We start from the raw sequence: 23218 nt of genomic DNA, 5'->3' as shown, positions 1-23218 counted from the left end.
ACAGCAGGATAAATGGAACATAATTGTGGTCAGCCAAGAATTTAATGAGAGTTTTAAAGAAGGTCTGTGTCACAGGCAAATCAGAAACAAGACCTGATACCTTGGCAGCAAGTAAGGCAAGATAGATATGAGGAGGATAGGCTGTGAAAGGTATGAAAAGAAAACCGGCTTGACTGCTATGACAGGTGAGCTTTTAGCAAACTTTTAAAGATGATGTGCTAAACATCACTGCTAAACATCATTCTTTACTGAAATTAAGAGTTCTGGAAGGACTAAGCAGAAGGCATGAGGTGACCCCCCCCCCCAAGGCAGCTATAGGCTGCTTACACCTGATCCCCACATGCAGCGTATCTGAAGTTGATGCTCCGACAACTGCCTGAGACAATCTAACAGTCCTGCCACCCTTTCTCTTTCTCTCAGCTGGGTTGTTTTTCTGCTGTTTTGGTGACCTTCCTCAGCTCACCAAAGGTTTTTAGTTCAGAAAGGGATCAGACCAAGACACACTATGAAAGGGAGGAGGCAGGACCAAACACCCAAAGCCATAGGCAGCAGAAGGCAGCAAACTGCTGGATCAGTGGTCCCAAGGTAGGCTCCTAAGTACCCTGCTTCTATATAAGCTCCAAGTTCAAGCCACAAAAGAACTTCACAGATACTTCCCCTCCAGATGTCACAGCTCCAAACAGTGCATCCCACTTTACGCAGAATTCTTCTGTGTGCCAGCATGCCACTGCAATGAGTATATAATTGAGGTTTCTCATACACCAGACCACCACAGCATTTGAAAAAAAGACATAATGGAAGTTTAGGTCTGACTAAGTCTGATGTAGCCATCATGAGCTGGATGCTTGACATTAACAATAGATATTGAAGAAATAGGTCAAAACCTGATGAGACAGAATGAGGTCTGGGCTATAAAGGTGCATTAATGGAGCCAACAGTTTAAAGACTAGTAAGTGTGTAAGGACTTCCAGAAAAAAAAAAAAAAAAAAAAAAAAAAAAAAAAAAAAGGAGTATAGAATAAAACCAGAAAATTACAGCAATGTTAGATGCAGACAATAGTAGGAACATTTCAGGAATAATATTCCAATACAAAACTGGTTGCCAAAAATGGTCCTGTCCCAAACAGGGATGAAAAGAAAAAAAAAAGAAAAAAAAAAAAAAGCTCATAGATTCATGCAACATCTAGATTTAATTTTGATCAAATTTAATGTTTATTATAATTTATGTTAATCATCAAATTAAACATATTTCAATGTAAAGCTCAATTATTTGTTTTTAAAAATGTCAAGCTATAATTCCACCAATCTTAAAACTTAATCGACCACTTTTTGGCATTGGGACATTAATCACAAGTGAGCCATTCCTGGAAGAAAAAGTTTGCTGTTAGACTGCTATCTTCTGATGAACAATATTGAAAAATTCCTATCCAGCTCTAAAGTTAAATTGTTCAGCATTAACTTTTCAAATAAGCTAGAAAATGGCAACATGTACTCTGTGCTTTATTTTAAATTGATTTTAACTCTTATCTTTTATAGAGTTTTATTATTTTGTAGCCACAAAGAGTAGCACAATGCAGTTAAATTCACTGGGAATATATCAGACTGGATGAACATACAAAAAGCACTAACCTGAAGACTGCAGATGGTGAGACCTGATACAGAACAGTGCTGTTTTTAGAACAGTAGAGAACAACATGGTAAGGCATCTTGGCATTTTTTCTTGTGCATACAGTAACTTTCCCTTCATTTCTTTTCTTTTCCTTTTTTTTTTTTTCCCTTCTTCTTTTTTTCCCCCTTTTTCTTGCCCTTTACTTGTCAGACTGCTTTCACAGATGTCTGAGCTACCAGGCTTGCTGCTCTCAGTGGTGCTCTGTCAGAAGCAGCAGTTTGTCTGCGTACTATCCATTACAGGAGTCAGTACTACTTAGTAAATTGGAATATCAAACCCAGATATAATTAGGTTGTTGAAATAACAACCTGAAAGCATGGCCTAATTCACACAGGGTGCTAATAAATAACTGGCATGCTCACTGACCTCATTAGAACTGAAACTCTGAACTATTTGAAGTCAGTGGCAAATTCAGAATGTTACAAGCTTAGGAAGTTTCTATAACCTAAATTATAAAGCTATAAGAAATAAACCATCCAATCTACAAGTCTGGGAAAAAAATACTCTGGGGAAAAAAAGTCAATAAAATTACCAATTTTATATTTAAAATAACTAACACTAAATATTCAAGGGGCAAAAAAATCAGTGTCTCTACTCTCAAGGCTACTTACAGACATGTTACAATGGATAAGATAAAATGTCTTAAACTAAGCTTCATTAGTGTCATGATTAGAATAATAGACTGTTTTATGCACCATTATTTTATAACACCATTTTATCAGCTATCGATAATTAAGCTATCAATAATTAATATGTACCTACCATGTAAACTGAAGTAGATTATTGTGGGAAATGCAGAATCATACAATTATAACTCTTAACAGGAGTTTTCTTATAAGAAATTAAAATTGGATTTTGAATGAAATTATGACAGATCACAAATAGCTATTTAGCATATGTCAAAGGAAACAAAGATATCTCGAAAGGAATGACAAAAACACACAGATAATGTGTTTATGCCACATGGAACATTGTATTTTATTTTGTAATTTGATTTTCTTTTGGAGGGGGACTATCTCATATGTCAGTTATTTCAGACAACAAACATGCTCACAAAAAATACAGCCATTACAAAATTCCTGATTTTCATGAAAAGACAATAATATAAATACTGGTCATACTGCTTGTATGAGTGGTCCATCATACATCCAATAGCAGGTGATGTGGGAATTTGGGAAGTACTAGCTAGCCCAATGGAAGGATGGATACCAAACCGCCTCTCTAGTACATCATGGTCTATGTGCCTGGTCACCGAGGCCTTCTCCTTAACTGATCATATTCGGAGGAACAGTGGATTGGTCAATTTCATTATGTCCTCCTTCAGTGCAATCTGCTTTCTGAGGGGCTTTCAGAAGCTTTCTTCTGGCCTCTCTAAGGGGTCTACATTTCTGCATTGCAAATAAACAGTCTCTCATGAACATTTTTCCTTTAAATAAGATTAATATGGTTTTCATTCCCTTCAGAGGAACTGCACAAAAGGGCAAGCCTGGGTAGCACAGTCTCCAGAAGTCACGTCAGCAAGCAGGATGCAAATGTCAGTCTAGAGAAAAATGAAAGGAACACAGGATATCCTGTTTTCTACTGTTAGCTTTAAAAGAAAGAAGACAGTCAACTGTATATCCACCCTATTCATCTGAAGACGATAATACAGGGAAGAATTTTGCCAGGAAGTACTTCTGGCTTCATTCCTTTGGGCTTCATTTCTACCAGGAAACAGGGAATGAAAGATGCTGACTGATAGGTGAAAAACCTCTCTGATCAACATTATCTATAGTTGTAAGGCATCACAGAATTGTAAAGTATTATGTACATGCAATCTTGAATGCTGCTAATCCAAGAGGAGAAGCCAGATTCCAGCCAAACCAGAGTCCCTGCCTCTGAATGTGCCTGACTGCTAAGCAGTGAGTGGCTGAGTCACATCCCGTGCAAAGAGCACAAGCTAACTCGGTCCTGGCAGAGCAGGCAGTTTTGACAAAAGGGAAAGGCTCTCACCTTCCTCAGAACATCTTTTGAATGGCCACTTAAGACTGCAAGTCTGTAAACACTCAGAATTACAGATTTGATAAATGTAATTCCATAGCAGCCAGTTAAAACACTTTTTTTTTCTTTTTTTCTACACAACAGCTAATGGCATTTGTTATAAAACAGGGTGGTAAGGAATCACCGAGGAAATCCAAGAAGTAAAATATTTCAAAAGGTTACAAGCCTTTAAAAATATAGGAAGAGGCTGTTCACTCATACTGACATGTTTCTGTGCGTTCTTCTAAAAAAAAAAAAAAATGGGATAGAATAGAAGTGAACAAATGCAAAATTAGAATTCAGAATGAATGACAAAAATTACTGTCTTCATCCAACTTCTGTGGACAGTTGTTCACAGGGTAAGTTAAAAGCTGTATGAATTCTATATCTATATTTAAAGTGCTATGGGTGGCTACAATAATTCACTTCAAATAAATTAAACCATTTTTCCTTCTTCCAGATCACATTGATCAGTTTTACTATGGCACTGTAAAAATAAACCCACCTTATTTGGCTTCTAACCTAATTTAGAAATTGAGTCATATTTGTCCCCCATTTTAAATCCTAAAATTTAATTTAGTCACTTTCAATCATTTTGGTCGCTAAACCAGGTTTAATATATGAAACATTCTAAGGACAAAATAATTATTAATGGGACTAGAGGAGAATAAATTGTATTTTTGAAGCAGTTTACACCAGATGCTGTCAGGAGGAGGGAGGGACTTGGCTACTTGGTTTTGCATTGACAGATCCATTTACATATCTGAATTGTGAAAATGATTTTTTGACAAAAAGACAAGGTCTTCAACTCATCTTTGCAATCTCTACTGCATGTATTTTCACATATACTTTTACATTTTATTAAATTCCAGGAACTGTTCTAGAAGCTCAAATATAAAAGGCGTGACCCCATTCATCTTATATGGATTACAGCAGAAAGTGCTAGGAATATTGTTTGGGAATTAGCTATGGTAGCTGTACAGTCCAGTGAGTTTAGCCTGCGTATGTGTTAGCAGGTGGTGTATCAGTAAAGGTGCTATACCAGTATTTAAAGGTATCCCCATTTCTCCTGCTGCTGTGACAACTGGGATATAACAAAATCACATGGCATCCTGCTCAGGAGTCCTGAATACAAATTGCAGCAAGGATTTGGTGTCACTGACAGACAAACCTTCTTATAAGCTGACTTTGTTGGCTGACATTCCATCTAAACCATAGTGTGTCTCAGCTGAGAAAACAGTACAATATGACTTTCCTTTCCTTGCAGGCAGCACCACATTCTTTTATTTATGAAGGCACAAAATGTCTGAAAGCCAGCCTGAGGCATCCTAGGTTCTGGTGGGGTCACATGTACCACAGGAAGCCACAATTCCTTCTTAAATTGTGAATAGGCAGTTTTTTGCTCAGGCTTCCTTGCAAATGGAAAGAGTTGGTAAAATGAAGATTATATTAACGTGTTACATTACCCACATGCCTTCCATTACAATTTGAACTCATATGTACTGAACATCAACTGTTGCCCAGTTGCATTAAAGAAAGAACCCTGCAAGTTCCTCATATGGAAGCTGTACTTTCATTTCTATGCAGTGGTTTATAGTGGTTTTATAGTGAGAATAACCAACCTGAGGAATGATGGAAGGACAGCATCAGCCAGGATCTAGTACATGACTACACATGAATTTACTAATGATATTTATTGGTTGCTGGATATAAAACCCTCCAAAGTGTATCAAAAGCTGCTCTAAGGCACCAGTCTAAACAATGCAAAGAACTGCTTGGCAAGGGAGCCATTAACACTTCCAACTATTGAATCATTTCAAAATTGCCCTTCCAGCTTCTGCTCACCAGCTGTTTAAAGCAAAAGGGAACATCAAACTCAGATGACTGGCAGAGCAAACAGAAGGATCCCGCAAACTGAATATGTGGAAATTGCATTTTTGTGCTGTCAGATCTCAAAGATGTGGAAGAGGAACACAAGAATCAAGGATAGGCAGAGGGAATCAAGCAAAAACATTTTGGAAGTGTAAAATGTAAAGCTCTCCCTGGAACATTAATTCATCTTCAGTGAACACACACTAAATGAAAATTAGCTTTCAGCTGAATCACAATTTATATCTTAACACATTACAAACAAGGTAGAGTGTTTAGTTTTATACCCAGATCTCTAAATCAAATCTTAATCAAAACTTAACTGAACATAACATCTAGCCCTCAGTGAGTTCCACAGAATCACAGAATCATCTAGGTTGGAAGAGACCTCAAGATCATCTAGTCCAACCGCTGACCTAACACTAACAAGTCCTCCACTAAACCATATCACTAAGCTCTACATCTAAACGTCTTTTAAAGACCTCCAGGGATGGTGACTCAACCACTTCCCTGGGCAGCCTATTCCAGTGCCTAACAACCCTTTCAGTAAAGTTCTTTCTAATATCCAACCTAAACCTCCCCTGGTGCAACTTTAGCCCATAACCCCTCATCCTGTCACCAGGCATGTGACAGAATAGACCAACCCCGACCTCGCTATGGCCTCCTTAAAGGTACCTGTTGAGTATGATAAGGTCGCCCCCAAGACTCCAATTCTTCAGGCTGAACAACCCAAGCTCCCTCAGCCGCTCCTCGTAAAACTTGTTCTCCAGACCCCTCACCAGCTTCGTAAGAAGCTTCCATAAGAAGTTTTGAGTTTTACATTAGAAAACAGTTTTACAAATACTTCACAGCTCTTCCACTCTTTGGGAGAGAATGAAATGTAGTTTTCTGGACTATTTTCTCTCATGTTTTCCAATAACAAAGTAAAAGCAGATGATGCTATCTAAGAGTCTGATGGGCCAGACTAGGACAGACAGACTTGATAATTCTTGAAGTAATACATACATATGGTCCTATTGCCATTCTGGATTCCTAGACTTGCATGGTTTAAAATGCTGAAATAGATTATTCAGAGACTGAATTACATATTAAGCATTGTCAGAAATCTTTTCACAGAAACTTATTTAGAAGTTAGCACATGTACAAAGAACACATTCAACCTGTTCCTTACTGAAATCTGAACTCTCACAACTGACGTTGCATTTAATTTCCCTTCTTACCTCAAATCTATAAGTGGAAAAGTATCACCTTTCTACCAGGAAACCTCCCACTGTTTTCATAAACTCCCATGCCAGTAATGTCATTATTTTTAATCAAAACAAAAATTATGCCCCTTTGAACATTAGGAATCACTGCAAAACAGAAGGTGGAATCCCAAAGACATACCCTCCTAGAATGAAAGGTACAGTTTTAAGAAGGGAGAAGGCTCTGTCTTGATGCCTGATCCTTTTGGGGTACAATGTGAATAAGCAAATTTATATGAAAAAAAAAAAAAAAAAGAAAAAGGAAAGAAAAAAAGAGGAAAATCTATTTGAGAATGGAGAACCCAAATTCACCTATTTTGAAGGTGTGTAAGCTCTGTAACAATGAAAACTGATTAAGCTATATAATTTAAGGTATCTGATTGGTACCAAACAGATACGCATGCACTTATGCCCATATTACATACACAGAGAAATATTTAGTTTAGTTCAAAAATACTACAATAGGTTTATGGGAAAGGTATTTGTTATTCAACTGCAAGCACTTGCAGTACATTACACACTTAAGAACAGAAATATGGTAACCAAGATGAAAAAGCATAAATTTTTACCATGATGCTGTTGTGTGGAAAAAAACTTTTTCCCACAAATTCACTTTCATCTCTGAGTGTTTGTATGTAAAAGGGGCAAAGCCAAAGCACCATCTAGTCTGAAATAAAAATAAAAACTCAGAAACAGATCTAAAAGTCTGGTGGATAACAGAAGCGTCAATGTGACTCTCACCAAGAGGGAGTCCACAGTACTGTTTTGATGTGTTCAGCCTTCTGATACACTTGAAAGGGGACAAGAAACCCACAAACCCCTCTAGTTCTTCCTGTGAAATTTACAACTCTTCTCCCTCCAAATGCCATATTTGATTACCAGACTTCAGCGAACAACATTATGGAAACAGAGTTCAGCTTCCTAAGATAAAAGAACCATTCTTCCTGGTCTGCTAGAGAAGAAAATGTAACTGCTGTGTCATTCTGCTTGACCTCCTAAAATGACAGAGCTCAGCATCTGAATAAGAATGTGAAGAAGGGTGAAGGCTTTCTGCCATGTATTCCCGCACCTGGAGATGGAAGACAGACCTCTATATATATATAAATATCTATATATAAAAACTGATCACATAGTATTTCCTTTTTTTTTTTTTTGACTTGTCTTTTATTAATGGTGAATTTTCCACCCTCATAACTGTGGAGGCACTTTTTTTTTTTTTTTGATAAAAAAAAAATAGCAAGAAGACAACAATGAAATAAACCAAATTCTGTTTCCTTTCCTTTTCCACCTATTGGCACAACAGAACATTACCACAGTCCAAACACAAGCAGACATCTTTAAACACATACAAGGGAGCATCTCTGCAAATTCATCATGTGAGATGCAGAGGCTTCTTGCTCAAATTCATCAGAATGTTTGTCTTCCAACCAGACTAACCAGGAGCAGAAGTAACAGCATAGTTTCTTGCTCTAGGAGTTTCTGTGGTACGTGTGGTTGGACTTGATGATCTTGCCTTTTTTTTTTTCCTTCTAATCTAAATGATTCTATGATCCCATATCAAAGCCTGAAGCAAATCCTACAAACAAACATTTTAGAAACAGAGACATATATGGTGTGTCCTAGGGTTAGAGAAGAAGAAATTCTTGAAATCAATGTTTAAAATGTCAGTGTCATTCTGACAGCAATATTGTCAGTGATATAAAATAATATATACTATACTTTGCACTGATCAAAATTTGCTTGGCTGTGTTCAGACTGCAGTTCAAATAGTACTTCTAACGGCCTACAGCATGTTTCTGCCTCAGTGAGGAAAGGAGAAAGATAACCCCTAGAGTCCAGAGAAAAGGAAGAATGGGGGGGCAGCAGGCTCAGCTGCTCTGAAGCCTTTCTTCTTCAGAAGGCTCATATCACAAGGAGGACATGCCACTAGGGAGATAAATTAAAGGTCTTACTGTTTCTCATTGACTTTACTCCCTTTTCAAGCTATATAAAGACTTCAAGATTTTAAGCACCTATACGCCACAGGAAAATACTGTAGTACTGTTCTACAGTCTTTATATACTTTGGAGTCAAATTGCCACCATGACCATCTCCCATATTTATTCCTCAAAGGTTGATTGCAATAATCTTTTTGTGGATGTGACCCATTATTATGTAATATCAGTGGAATATCTAATACTAATTTTCAGTTTTCTCTTAGAAACCTACAGGTTACTTTTAAGGTTGATAACAAAAATTTAAAGCTTATCAAGTTATAAGTGGAATTTCATGCTCTGTTGAAATTTCTGAACTTGGATTAGCAATGTGAGTAATAGGAGGAAGCTTCCCAGGTAAAAGTAAAAGTGAGGAAAAGACTTGAGTGTTAGCAGCTGACCCCTTATATCGGAATAAAGGAAAGAAGACCTAAAACCTCAGATCACGGTCTCTTCATATTAATTCTCATTACCTTTTTAGTGGCAGGTAAACATCTTAACAGCTTAATCTGAAGGAGAAAAACCTAAATAATGGACATGCAGCCAATCAGTAACACACTGATTCCAGAATACATAGAATATTAGCATTCATTTTTAAAATGCAGCAGAAGGTACTTGAACATTCTTTCCTAACATCCACTAAGGCTTCCTACATCATGCAAGCTTTTTGGAGTACAGCAAACTTATCTGCTGACTTCTGCAGACTGAGTTCTATATAGGTTTTAATAGGTTTATAGGTTTTATATGATGATAAAATCATGCTTTTTTCCAGCAAAGTAACAACACATCAGTGAAAGGAACTGATAGCCACCTCTGACTTTTCTCCATCTACAGACTACACACAACTTAAAATAAGAATAAAGGGATACTTTAATAAACTGAAAAATTCCAAACATATAGCAAGGAAAAACATATATATCATGGCCATATACTGATGCATACAAATTAAACTAGGAATTAAAAGGAAATAAACTTAAAATAAATAAATAAATAAATAAAAGCCAAAAGCAAGCAGAAAGGTTTCAACTAAAATGAAAAAATGGTACATCAGGAGAAAAAAAAAATGTTTAATTCATCCATAGTGGGATGTTTGCTAAGACCATTTTAAACCTTCAGACTGAAAACAAAACTTGGTAATATTTTAATATTTAAATAAAATCCTGTTGATTTAAATCAAAGAAAAACAGGAGACTTGTCCTGGTTTCAGTTAGAAAAGAATTAATTTTCTTCCTAGTAGCTGGCGGAATGCTGTGTTTTGGCTTAGGATGAGAAGAGTGCTGATAACACCCCGATGTTTTAATTGTTGCAGAGCAGTGCTTATACCAAGCCAAGGACACCTCAGACTTTTGCTCTGTCCTGCCAACAAGCAGGCTGGGGGTGCAGTAAGAGCTGGGAGGGGACAGACCCAGGACAGGTGACCCGAACTAGCCAAAGGGGTATTCCATACCATCTGACGTCATGCTAAACAATATATAGGGGTGGCTAGCCGGGGGGAGGGGGCCGGATTGCTCGGGGCTAAGCTGGGCATCGGTCAGCGGGTGGTGAGCAATTGCATTGTGCATCACTTGTTTGTACATATTATTATTAGTAGTACTATTATCATCATTGTATTATTATTATTATTATTATTATTTTCCTGTCTTATTAAACTGTCTTTATCTCAACTCACGGGCTTCACTTTCCATTTCTCTCCCCCGTCCCAGAGAGGGAGGGGGGAGGGTGAGCGAACGGCTGCGTGGTGTTTAGCTGCCAGCCGGGTTAAACCACGACAAGACTGCTAAACAGAAAGCAACAAAGAAATACAATAAATTGAAAGATAATTAAAATAAAAACTAAGAGAAGAAAAAATATTGCAAAGTGAAATGAAAACATCCTGCAGTTGAAACAGGATGGAAAGAAAGCAGCATAAATGGACTTTGAAAACTAAAACAAAAGGAGGATCCTTACGGAAAATACTTTCTGAGGTATAATGAAAACAAAACGTGCACACAAATTGTTGCATAATGAGAAAGAGACAAAAAAAAAAAAAAATTGAAATAACAGTGATGCTCCTCCAGTGCACATGGATCTTCTCAATCCAAAAACACTAACAGGAATTCCTCGTCTCCACATAAATGAAAGAACACACAAAACAGGAGTGACAAAAATAATGGTAGCCCTAGTAGCAGTGCCTTGAGTCATCTGTTATCATCTGGTCAAACATCAGAAGACTTTGTGGTAGTGATACACAAATGTGCACAGTCCCCTCTCCGCCATCACGGCAAAGTCTGGAATTTGTTGCAGTAGTATCTCAGTGACCCTTGTAAATACAAGATAATGTAGGTCAGCTCCCTTAATTACAAATTTCTGTGCACTCAATAGCTTGACTAATCCTAAAACAGACTACCTAACTTGACGAATCCTAAACCAACCCAGAAATAATTGATAGCACCTTTTTTGTTTTTTCTTTGCTTTGTATAATGGGCTTGAAGAAAAATACAATTAATCTTAAAGGTTTACTTGCAGCCTTCACTTTATCTTGCCACCCTTTGTTTACACCTGGACACACAGCTTTGAGCAACTCAGCTCAGTTTCTGTGACTGTCACTAGAACGTATACCACAAATCCATTTCCATGTTTTACATCCTGCCACATGTAAAACTCACGTGTTAACAGTCTCTTCCCTGCCTCAGTCTCCAGAGATGGAACTACTGAAAAGAATATATATGCAAAGTGTTCTAAAATAAAAAACTAAAAAAAAAAAAAAAAAACTCCAAAATTGTTGTAAACTTGTGTTGCTTTCAAGGATTTTTACTCTTGCCTTTGTGGGAATGGAATTAAACAAAACAGTCATGAGCCCTGGATGGTGTGAGCTAAATGCCAGTTTCACTTACTGCAGTTACCAGCAGGAGATGGTAGATTCACTGTTAATTTGCAGACCTGAAAATAGAAGATATCTTTCTAGAAATGCGTGCTTCTGCACAATCTGAGAAACACTGTAGAGACTATCAATACAAGTCCAATTAGGTGGCAGCTACGTTCCCTTCTGACACTGAAAAATCCATAGTTATATGGACTTGGGGGTTCTGGTGAATGAAAAGATTGACATGAGCTGGCAGTGCGTGCTTGCAGCCCAGGGTGTCCAGCAGATAGAGGGAGGTAATTGTCACCCTCTGCTTTGACTTTGTGAAGCCCCACTGGAAGTGTTGCATCCAGGTCTGGGGCCCCCATCACAAGAAGGACATGGATGTATTAGAATTAGTCCAGAGGAGGGCCACAAGGATGACTGGAGTGCTGGAGCACCTCTCCTACAAAGAAAGGTTGAGAGAGCTGGGGCTGTTCAGCCTAAAGAAGAGAAGGCTCTGGGGAGATTTCGTTGCAGCTTTTCATTACTCAAAGGAGGCTTATAAAAAATACGGAGAGCAACTTTTTACTCAGACATGAGTAAAATGATAGGACAAGGGGGAACAGCACTAAAATAAAAGATGGGAGATTTAGATTAGATATTATTAAGAAGTTATTTACTATGAGGGTGGTAAGGCACTGGAACAGGTTGCTCAGGGAAACTGTGGATGCCCCATCCCTGGAGGTGTTCAAGATCATGTGGCTGGGCCTTGAGCAACCTCATCAAGTGGGTGGCAACCCCCCATGGCAGTGGGGTAGGAACTAGGTGATCTTTAAGGTCCCTTCCAACCCAAGCCGTTATATGACTCTTGCTGCCTTTTTTTTTTTTCCTCTACAGTGTTCTGCAAAGATTGAACTGTGTAATCTGTCTTCATAAACAAAAATAACTCTCATATCCATACATCTCCTTCTCCTTCTGACTAAAATAATCTGAAAGACCTTCCCAAAATTGACAGAATAGCTGCATGCCTAACAAGTTGTAACACCAGTGTTAAAAACAAGATTTAAAGAGAAATTATTAGCTTCTGTTCCTCTTTAGACAAGCTGAAAATAACTGCTTGAAAAACAGCTGAGAATTTTGTAAGAACTAATGTGGCACCCAACTGTTTCTGAGTAGTGCTACAGGATGGCTTACAGGATAAAAGGAAATTTTTGTTAGGGTGGCAATTAATTACAGAGCATTTAGGCAGACAGGAAAGCTCTAGTGCAATACCTTCTGTTCAGAATGGCAAAAGTTTCAATGATATCATGAAGTAATGAAGTCGACCTTGTAAAGTACTAACAGAGAGCAGTTGCAAAAAAGGACTGAAAAAGCTGAAAAGTAATTTCAAACTGAATATCAAATGGAAAGTTCAGTACCTGCATCAATCTCGCTGAAAAGTGTTAACAATTGGTTCCTATCTGACTTTATCTGCAGTAGTCTAAATGAACAGGGATTTTCCCAAACTTACATCATGTAAAAACCTAGAGATTTTGGAGATTTTGTAGGAAAATCTCCACGGGAAGCATACTTGGCTTAGCTTTACCACATAATCTAAAATAACTGTCAGGAAAACTAATAGGAAGAAGCAATTCTAGTGAAAAATGTTAGTAGCCCCCCTATGATGTTGTAACTGAAATGCACCAAAGACAAGAGAGTGAGTTATTTAGGCCTTTAACATCTGGTATGAAGTCAAGGACCCAACTAAAGTCTGGGAGAGGTGGCTAAGGAACGATTCCATCAGCAGTGGCAGTGAACTGGTGAAGACTTGCATATCCAGAATAAACTGGCAATTAAACAACATATGAACAGAGAAAAGATTATGAAAACAAGGCTGAAGACACATACAGGTTATAAAATTGATTACAGGTGTCCAACCGTCTTTCAGGTTGAACAATCACCTGTAAGAAAAAAAATACTAGAGCTAAAAGTACAAACTCTGTGAGAAACAGCCATGAAATCTCAGCAAAGCAGACTTGATTCTCATTTAGAGAGACTGTATAAAGTTCAAGGGCAAACTGACCTTGTGGCAATATAATAAATGATAGTTTTTACAGAACGCTGCCATCAAAATATTGATATTTTTGACCAAAGATACTATATTCTGAATGCGTTCACAGAAATGGCACTTCCTTGTAAATCATTTAGATTATGTCGAATTACTTAGCTCTGACATTTATTTCTCCCATGCAATGGGAATCGTCTACCAGTACTCAAACCCTGGCTAGCCAGCTGGTTCAAAAGCAGAAACAGTATCTTGCTAAAACATCTTGATCCTAGTAAGGATCTATTCAACACATCGCCATAACAACAGATTTTAAAAGACACACAAAAAGAAATCTTGTTATTGCCAAAACAATCAGAAAAATAAAACCTGCTTCCTATTATTGATATGGAAAGTAATAAAAATACCTGTTAACAATCAAATCAAGCTGACAAAGCAATGTTAAAATGGTTGGAGTAGAGCCAAAAGGAAGATCAGAATAGGTATTTAGGACAACATGCACTGCACTGCAAAGACCACTTCACACCAACACAGGAAGAGACATAAAAAACAGCAAATGAGCATTTTTACTATAAGCTATTAAAAGAGTTGGGAATTAAGTTAAAATATCAAATAAAGATTGACCGACATAAAGGGCTGATCCTCTGTCAAGACATGTATTTCTTCACGCATTCAGTCAGTTCTTCAGTCCGAACACTTTCTTACTCACCTGTTCTTAATCAGAACTGCTTGTGTAAATTTATGCAGCACCTAACATAATGTAGACTCGCTATACTCTAGCAACTATGACAACACATTACTCTGGCCAGTGGGAGAAGTTAAACAGGGGTCTACAATTAAGATGCCTTAAAGCATGGGTAATTCAAGGATTCCAAGCAACTAAATAGTAGCAATAACTTTAACATCTTCTAAAGAGAAAAAAATAGTAACCTTTTGAATATGATTTTCAATGCACTTTCTTCCACAATCAAGAAGTAGAAATTGCACAACTATTTTTAAAATATATATACGTGCATAGAATGCAATGTTTCTGAACATTTACAATTCACCAGTCGAGTCTAGTACACTGTAATTCCACTGGAATGAGTAGACCCTAATCCGTCATCTTCATAATTTCTGTCTTAATCTATGGCATCCATCATATGCAAGATGTGGGTTTGTACCTGGGAAAGCAGGTTTGCCAAAATATTCTAATATTAATACATACAAAGCAATATCAGACTATATAAACTTCCCTACTGAATACCATCTCTGCTCCCAAACTGCTGAGTCTGTAAGAAAACTTTCATATGGGACAAAGTTGCCAGTTTTTCCTATTGTTATACTTTTCCTTTTAGGATGGAAATGGAGAGCCAAAAAAACTGAAAAAATTGATACTGGAAGAAGTACATGAGTGAATAAAATGCTATTATATGGTTGATTTGCTCACTAAAAAGCACAAGTTAAATTTATTTTTTTCAGTTTAGAGATGTATTTTTTTTCCAGTTACATTGTATAACTGAATTTCCAGAGGAAAAAAATCCAATTCATGCAAGTTTTGCAAAAACACAATACATCTTCACTTAAGCACTGTAAATGGGAGTTAGTAGGGGTTTGGGACTTACACACTTCCTAAAATTGTCAAAAAGAATACATGATAAAGCAAACTGTCATGCAAGAAACTGTGTGAACTGGAGATATTGCTTTGCTTCCTTAATCAATCAGTGCAATAGCTTACACAGTTTCTAATGATTTGTGACTGTACAAGGGTATTAAGTTAATACAGGCCTGTGAGGTCTCAGTACACTGATAGTGTTATTAGTGAAAAACGTGGGAATAAGGGCTACCTCCTTCATCAGATGGCCTTGTTATCTCACTGCAGTATGAAAAGGTAGGGTTCGTGTCAGAACCATCTGATTTATAATCTCCCAAACTTGTAGAATGCAAGTACTGCTTACTGTAACGGCTTGCTCTTTCTACAAAAGTAGAAAGAAATAAAATCGCTGTAAATATATGAAATTAAAAGCAAAACAATAAAAAACACAACCAGTAACATTGATATTCATACACTGATAGTGTTTAAACTAGAGAAAAATGAATTGCGCACAACTTTATATCCATTTTTGAACACTATTAGTTCAGAAAATTGCTTCAAAATCAAACTAAACTAAGATTGTTCTCTGCTTTAAAAGAATAGCAGAAATGGCAAAATATTAAAAAAAAAAAAAAAAGAGAGAGAGAGAGAGAAAGAGAGAGAGAGAAGATGACATGAAAATTTCCAGTGGAAAATCAAAACGTCCTTTTCTTTCAGCATGCGTACAAGTGCACATAGAAGTACTGCTGTAGGACATTCAAAATAAGGTTCCACTCCCAGTACCAAAGAAAATATGCATGCAAAATTAAACATTCAAATTAAATACATCTGGGGAAAAAAAAATCTTGTTGAGCCAAAACATTGCTGCATATCATTACATTAACTTCCCTACTTTTCCATCTATTCTTATATTATTAACAAAGATAAATTATTATCCTTGGAATGGTAAACACTAGCATAAGGTATAATATCATGTGCCATATAAGCAAAATGTGCATAGGAAAAAAAAATCATTTTCATAAATATGCCACCTATATCTCTGAAATTTTATTAAGGTCTAGCTATTTTAAAATCCATAATGAGGACAAAGAAGGTCAATGCTTTCTAAGTGACTATTTCTAAGTGGTATGAGTAATTGTTGTTTAGCATAAGATTTCTTTCACTATTTCTTATCTGCACATGTGATAACAGCTTGAGTTCCTGTAAAACACTGCTATAAAACAGTCATATATACGTACATATATATGAAAACAAAACATATATATAAAACATATGGCTGGCATATTGACCAGAAAATTTACTATATCAACTTTGTTCATAAACAAAGAAAAAGCTGATTTGGTGAAAAGTCAGGATATAAGCAATACCAGAAAGCATATGCAGACTCCTAGACTGAATATTGTCCTCCAGAGGATCAATGTCGAAGATGGAGCCAGGATCTGTGCGCCAAACTTTAAGATCTTTCCCCAAAGTATAGAAATGGTAAGACAAACAAACAAACAAAAAAAAAAAAAAAAAAAAAAAAAGGAAGTAAAAGTATGAAAGCGGTGAGTTTTAACAATTAATGACTAATTGACTACTTATCTTCATGTACAAATTAACTAAAAGATCTAAATATTCACCTGAAAGGACTGCAAAGCATAAATTTCCATCTTAAAAAACTTGGTGCATCCATTTTAAAGCGCTGACATTATTTTAGGGAGAGTTTCTTTCCTCAATTTTTGTTTTCCTTTTCTAAATATGATTATAGTATTTTCTTAAGTTTAAATAAATATCACGTTTATTGTAGTTACATATCACATACCTACAATCTTTTCTACAGCAGAACCAGAATCATCAAAGCTATGTGATTTCCCCAGCCCACCAACAGCATCCTTCATCCATCTCTACAGCTGGTGTATGTAATACAGACCTATGAGCCTAAGGCCTCCTCTGCATACAGCAGAGATCAAGTCAGCCGACTAAGCAGAATTAGGGGCATAGATTATCTCATCCAAAATAAACCTCTAAAATTTGCTCAGTTCATTTAAGCTCAAAAGGTTGGTTGTTGTTGGTTTTTCATCTTTCCTTACCAATACAAAAAAAAAAAAAAGAAATGAACCAGGGTGACAAATTCATCTGTAGAAATCTACACTTTAGACAACTACAGTTGGGTAAGATGAAGCCCACTGTTATCTTAACTAGTAATTCTCTTTGTCTTTTCCTGGGACACAGACTTAATGTTGATCCACTATCTCAGTATTGAAAAGTATTTTTGGAATTCATTCAATTCAATGACAATCATAACTGCTAGACTTTCAGCTTTAATTCACACAAATAAATTATTAACACATCTTGAATTCACTTCTGAACTGGATATTGAAAGAAATGGAGTCCATAAGAAATAAATAATTTCACATCCAAGCTCTAGTTATAAACACAGCATAAAGTTGAACACAGATTCAACCATGATTTTAATAAGCTTTTAACAAACAATTAATGTTGTACAAGCTAAGAGGAAGCTTATAACAAATGCATAATCAGCTACAGTGTGACTTTTTGATCTACTCAGTACGATCTGTAATATATACAATTCATAACCGCTGTGCCTAAAAATATAATAATCATTTAATCACTCCAAACAAGTTTAAAATAAAATCTTGATGTAAAGTGCAATCAAGCGTAAATATATCAAATCACACCTTTTTATTATTGGTTTGCATCTCAGGCAGACCTGTCTTCAAGATTTACTCAGTGCAATGGAAGTGGGAAAAATAATTGTCTTCCCTCCTTGGTCCTTTTGCTGGTTTGAGTGGTGCAAAGCTAAATAATAGGTTGGTAGGTAAAGCAGGACTATGGGGACCCCATACATGTTGTGTTTCAAATCGTTAATATCTTAGAGGCAATGGAAAGAACAGTCAGAGGAAATAAATCCCATGGCTTTAGAACAGATTCAATGTATGAGCATTATGTGTTATCTATTGCAACTCCTGCAAGGTGAAGCATAGTGCTAACTCCCTCTTGACAAGATGAATAAAAGCCAATGTACAATCTTTTGATAAACTATGTGTTAGTCCTAATGATGATAAATTATGCAACTACATAAGGCTCTGACAGGCACAAGAGGGGTGGGAGGAACTGGTAAGTGTAAAGCTTTTCCTGTTTGATCATGTCTTGGTAAGTAAAGGCTTAATAAGTATGATGTCACGGCAGCAGTAATGCAGCAGCCATTGATTGTATCTGTCTTTGTAAATCTGAAATAACACAGGTAAAATCAGAACCTTGGTAATTTATAGAACTTATCTGTTTTATCATCCTGGTAACTTATGCCAGTTTAAAATATCCTTAAACTCACATGAGAATCATGAAGCGTCTTTTGTCACAGATTCAAAGCTCTGATAGATTAATATATCTTGATGACTAGAATGACTTTAGCATGGTTAAAACTAGTGCCTATTTTCCAGAGCACAAACATTAATTTTACCAATCAATCATTTGAAAAAAAGTTGTTACAGCTTCACTGATAATACTTTAAAAGAACAGCCAGATGGATTCTAACACAGAAATACTTCTTCTAACTGGATGAACTTTTATCAACTAAGAAAAATCTCAAGAGACTCATAGTTGTTTTTTTTTCAGTGTGCAGTTGTTTTTTTCCAGCTGCCAAGGACATTCCTTGAACAGGGAGCTCACTGCTTTTTTTTTATACAAGAAGGTATTATAACTGCTGTTCACTCTGAAAAAGCATTAGGTGAAATATCACTGGATATTAGGCTCTCAGGTTTGTCATGGCCTATCTCCTTTAAACAGTGGCACTATTTTTGCTGTTTGGTGGGTACGGGGAACTAAGAGCTCCTCTGTGTTTTGATACTCTTTAGTTGATAAAGAGTACTAAAAAATAATAATATTTCGGTCACATAGTTCAAGAATTTCTCAGGGAAGCTCTTAATCCTAATCAATTTGAACTAGCAAGCCTTCAGTTATTGAAAACAGGGCTGCACTCATGATTGCCACCAAGGGCTAGTGTACAAATGAAATGCAGCATAGTCTAGGGGGTTTGAAGCATGCACCAAACTGTATATTGAACTGTGATTTTACAGGAGCTTTTCTTTGGCTGTACCACCTCTAGCTATGGAAGTGAGACATTTGATACAGTGCTTGGGTCTGTCCAGACAGCAATTTAACTGTTTAAGTGTTGCCATAGATCCAAAGTATGTGGACCTCTAAGATTTGCATGGTCTTAAAAACACCAGTAGCTTCCCTGGGCAGAGCTCTCTAAACATCCACATTTGACAAATTCCATTTGATAGAAGGCTGGAGCTACAGGCATATAAAAACTGGCCATACAGCAGGAAAGAAATACACTTCTCTAAATAGTGGGAACTCATTTTGAGACTTTCAGGAAAAAGTTGATGAAGTATCCATCAGCAGGAGGATGGACTATATGACCTACCAATTACTCTGTTTCACCTGTAGTTTCTGTTACTTTCTGAGAGGTAGGCTTAAACTCAAATCTTGTTATTACATATGAAGGATTTTAGAGTGCTACTTCAGGATGATTTTCCCTGTGCACTCAGTTGTCAATACTGTTGTAAAGCACAGACAAACAGAAGACACACCAAAAGAAAAATGTGTAAAAATAAATGTTAAGTTGACATTTCTTTCACCACAGCAGGCTTGCTTACTTTTAAAAGAATTCAAATACGCATTTTTATTTTGAACCACTGTTTGTTATGAATACCTTCCCACAATTACTTGTCTCCTAATACAAAAATAGTCTGTATTCTAGCTTCAAACATCTGGTCTTACCTTGGATCATCTTTTAGAGCATCTCTTCTGAATGCCATGGTGTCTGGCTCACTTGATAGAAATCTATCAAGTTATTAATAAGTTACGTCTTGTGCTACTTCGAAAGCTGTATGTAATTCCAAAACACAAGGTACGTGGGCCATGTATAGCTCTAGAGAAATACCTGACCAGTGTAGGTGGAAATCTGAACTGGTCTGCAACATCAAGACCTTGCAGAACCACCAATTTAACTATCTCTCTTCTACACAAAATAAAGAACAAAACAGATATTTTGGCTTTTATTGAAAAGTCAGTGTTTAAAAGTAAAGCTACAGTAATTAATATCCATATTTCACACACAAATTAAATAAATAAATAGATCAAAGTATACCTATCATTCATTCCCATCTACTTCCCTAGAAGCTAGCATTGAACCAGTAGTTCAATGTTTCACACTGAGAAAAGAGTGAAAATGAAATTTGGGAGTATTTTTTCTTGGATATAATGGTATCCAAGAAGTAGTGAAGGCTTTCCCACAGTGTTTCGGATAGCAACATTATTTAACAACTTACCAACAATTATTCCAGGTCTTCTATCCATTTCAACTATATGTGGGTGCACACCCTTATATGCTGCATCACTCACAACCTGTGTGTTTTTCCGCACCCGCTCTGTTACAGGATCATCTACCACTGGTGTGAAGCCTCTGCCTTTTGTCTTCTCAAAATCTTCATGATATTTTACCTAGCAAAATAAAAGAAGAATTACATTATTCCCCAAGCTTTAGTTGACAGCAAATGGTTATTCTATGCAGGAATTCGTAACTGTTTGCTTTAAGCACTTATATTCTTTGGGTTTTGTACCATAATAGAATTGTTATGCGTATGAGATAAAAGAGACTCAGCAGGACTTCCAGCTTGTCTCCCTGACCTGATACCTTGATATTTAATTACCATTTTTGCATTTGTTTTATATTGCCACTGAATGAGACATTTACTCAAGCAGCAAAGTATCATCTTATAGTCACCTAAATCATTGAATATAACAGGAAAAGCCCTCATCAGATGGTCATCTGATCCATCCCCTTCTTTGAGATAGGACATCTCTCTGATGATGTAGACAACTAATTCTGTCAGTAAAAATGTTCCAGCAGTGTACTTCTTAGGAACTCAAGTACTCACTGCAAATTTTGATGCTATGCACAGATTCATAAAAAAAAGGTACTTAGGTACTTTTTTGCCTTTTTGTTTTATCATATGCCAGTTGGCTTTAAACAAAGGTTTTTAGGAATAAAAATTGCACTTATTCTAAGCAGCCTGCTTTCAAAAAATAGAAAGAAAGAAAGAAAGAAAGGAAAAAAAAAATACAAAGACAAAGGTATAAAGTGTTATATAACCAAGTGTTGGAACAAAACCAGTATTAGTAAGAGTTATAAAGGTAGTACCCCCAATTATGCATTTTCACTTTTTTAGTCTTAATCATCAACGATTTAAAATTGACAAACATTCTCACACAAGCAGATGCACGCAAAACTCATTCCAAGAACAAAAGTCACGCAGAAACTAGGAACGTGCACAGGCACATGGTGAAGTGTGTCACCTAATCCAGTCAAACTGTGTGATGCTCAAATGAGTTTGTTTTTTAAATTAAAAAAAAAAAAAAAAAAAAAAACAACAAAAAAGAACAGACATTTACCTGTTAGAAAACTGTTTATTAGTATTTTGAAAACGTTCATTACAGTCATATGCAGTTAGCAAACACTCCCTCAACAGGCATAAGAAGAAAATATTCTTTCCATACTTGAGCAGAGAGTTTCATTAGTTACCTATATTAATGGAAGGCAAAATCCAGTGGAAGTCAAGTGTCATTCCTTAGTATATTCTAGTTATAAGAAGGTACCCTACCATTGAGATGTTGTTTTGTGTTTCTTTGACATGCCTTAGCTCAGGTGTGTCTAGAATCACACTACGTCTACCTTTCATCTGCCTCTGATCACTGCTGTACTTCACCTGAAAAACAGCAACAACAGCATACATGAAGGTTTTGTTTACCGTAGAAGGTATGGTGAGAACCACACTATGCAAAAGCATATTTTCCAAATCATAATGCCCAGAATTCTTCTGTTTTCTTTCTTTACATTCATTTTCTAGTGATCTTATTTCAAAGGGAGGATACAGATGGGCTACGGTATTGATAAGGCCAAAGGACATGTTTATTCCATCAATCAGTCAAAAAAAATCATTGTTACGTGAAAGCTGAAACACTTGCCTGTTTTAAGGCTTAAGACATACGTAGTTACTTAGAAGTTCAGATTTTTTGTCCTTAAACAAATCCTTTGATAAACAAGAGCTACTTTACTCTTCACCCATACAGTCAGTTCTAAAGTGTTCACTACTGTTCATTCTCTTCTGCCACCTTGAGACAGTGGTTCTGCATGGAAGCCTGTTCTACTTATCATCTGTAGGGGTTTCACCACTGATGTTTCAGCGTTGAGAACACAGACTGTAACAGAACTAGTCTGGTCCTTTACTTCACTGTGCTGCTTTGAGTTCTTTGCTCCTTATTAGTATACTGTCTTCTACTTCTTACACTACTGTGTTACAATGAATGCACCTCTCCCCTACATGCCTCCAAAGGCAAGTATTATCCAAAAAAAAGGCCAAGATTAATACAGTATCTACCCTTTACTGATTAATAATAGGATCTATTTAGGACTACTCTGCTCTTAATTAGGTAGCATGTTGCAGAGTGGAACGGATATGCTTCCATGCTCTGAATCACACATACACCAAAAAAAAAAATCTGCACTAAAGTTAAAATCTCATTTCCTTTGCCCTTTCCCATAATTTACTCCTAAAATCTAGCAAATCAAACTTGGTAACAAGAGACAAAGGATCTTGAACTGACCTCTTCCTTTTTTATAAGAATAACCACAAGTCTGAATACTTTTGTTGTCTATATGTGCAGTCATGTATTCAAAGGACAAAAAAAAAAATCATTCAGAGGATGATGCAGTTGGATTCATTTGACACATCAAATCTAAATGGGAAAACATATCCTTGTTATATTCCTACAGTGACAGAAAATATAAATGACAAAAAGATTCAAACAACTTGCCGAGCTGATATTGTCTTGATTCTTCTTGACTCTCTCTATCTCAGGAGTGACACTCACAGCAGTAGCTTTGCCAGGCTGCTCTCTGTAGTGAACCTATTATTTAACAGGATAAAATGGTAC

General features: G+C 36.5%; 1 protein-coding gene across 1 annotated transcript in view; it reads right to left on the bottom strand.

The window, feature by feature from the left end:
* LOC311222510 (LIM zinc-binding domain-containing Nebulette) overlaps positions 1 to 23218 on the bottom strand; it is a 256423-nt gene that overhangs the window by 16602 nt on the left and 216603 nt on the right. The window contains exon 5 of the mRNA XM_084306842.1: positions 20554 to 20725. Within this exon, the coding sequence (XP_084162968.1) occupies positions 20554 to 20725 (172 nt within the window). The remainder of the gene's footprint in view (positions 1 to 20553; positions 20726 to 23218) is intronic.

This window comes from Netta rufina (assembly GCF_964035555.1).
Source record: "Netta rufina genome assembly, chromosome: 2".
Classification (NCBI taxonomy): Eukaryota; Metazoa; Chordata; class Aves; order Anseriformes; family Anatidae; genus Netta; species Netta rufina.
Note: the sequence above shows the minus strand (reverse complement) of the source record. Positions and strands in the feature narration are given on the sequence as shown.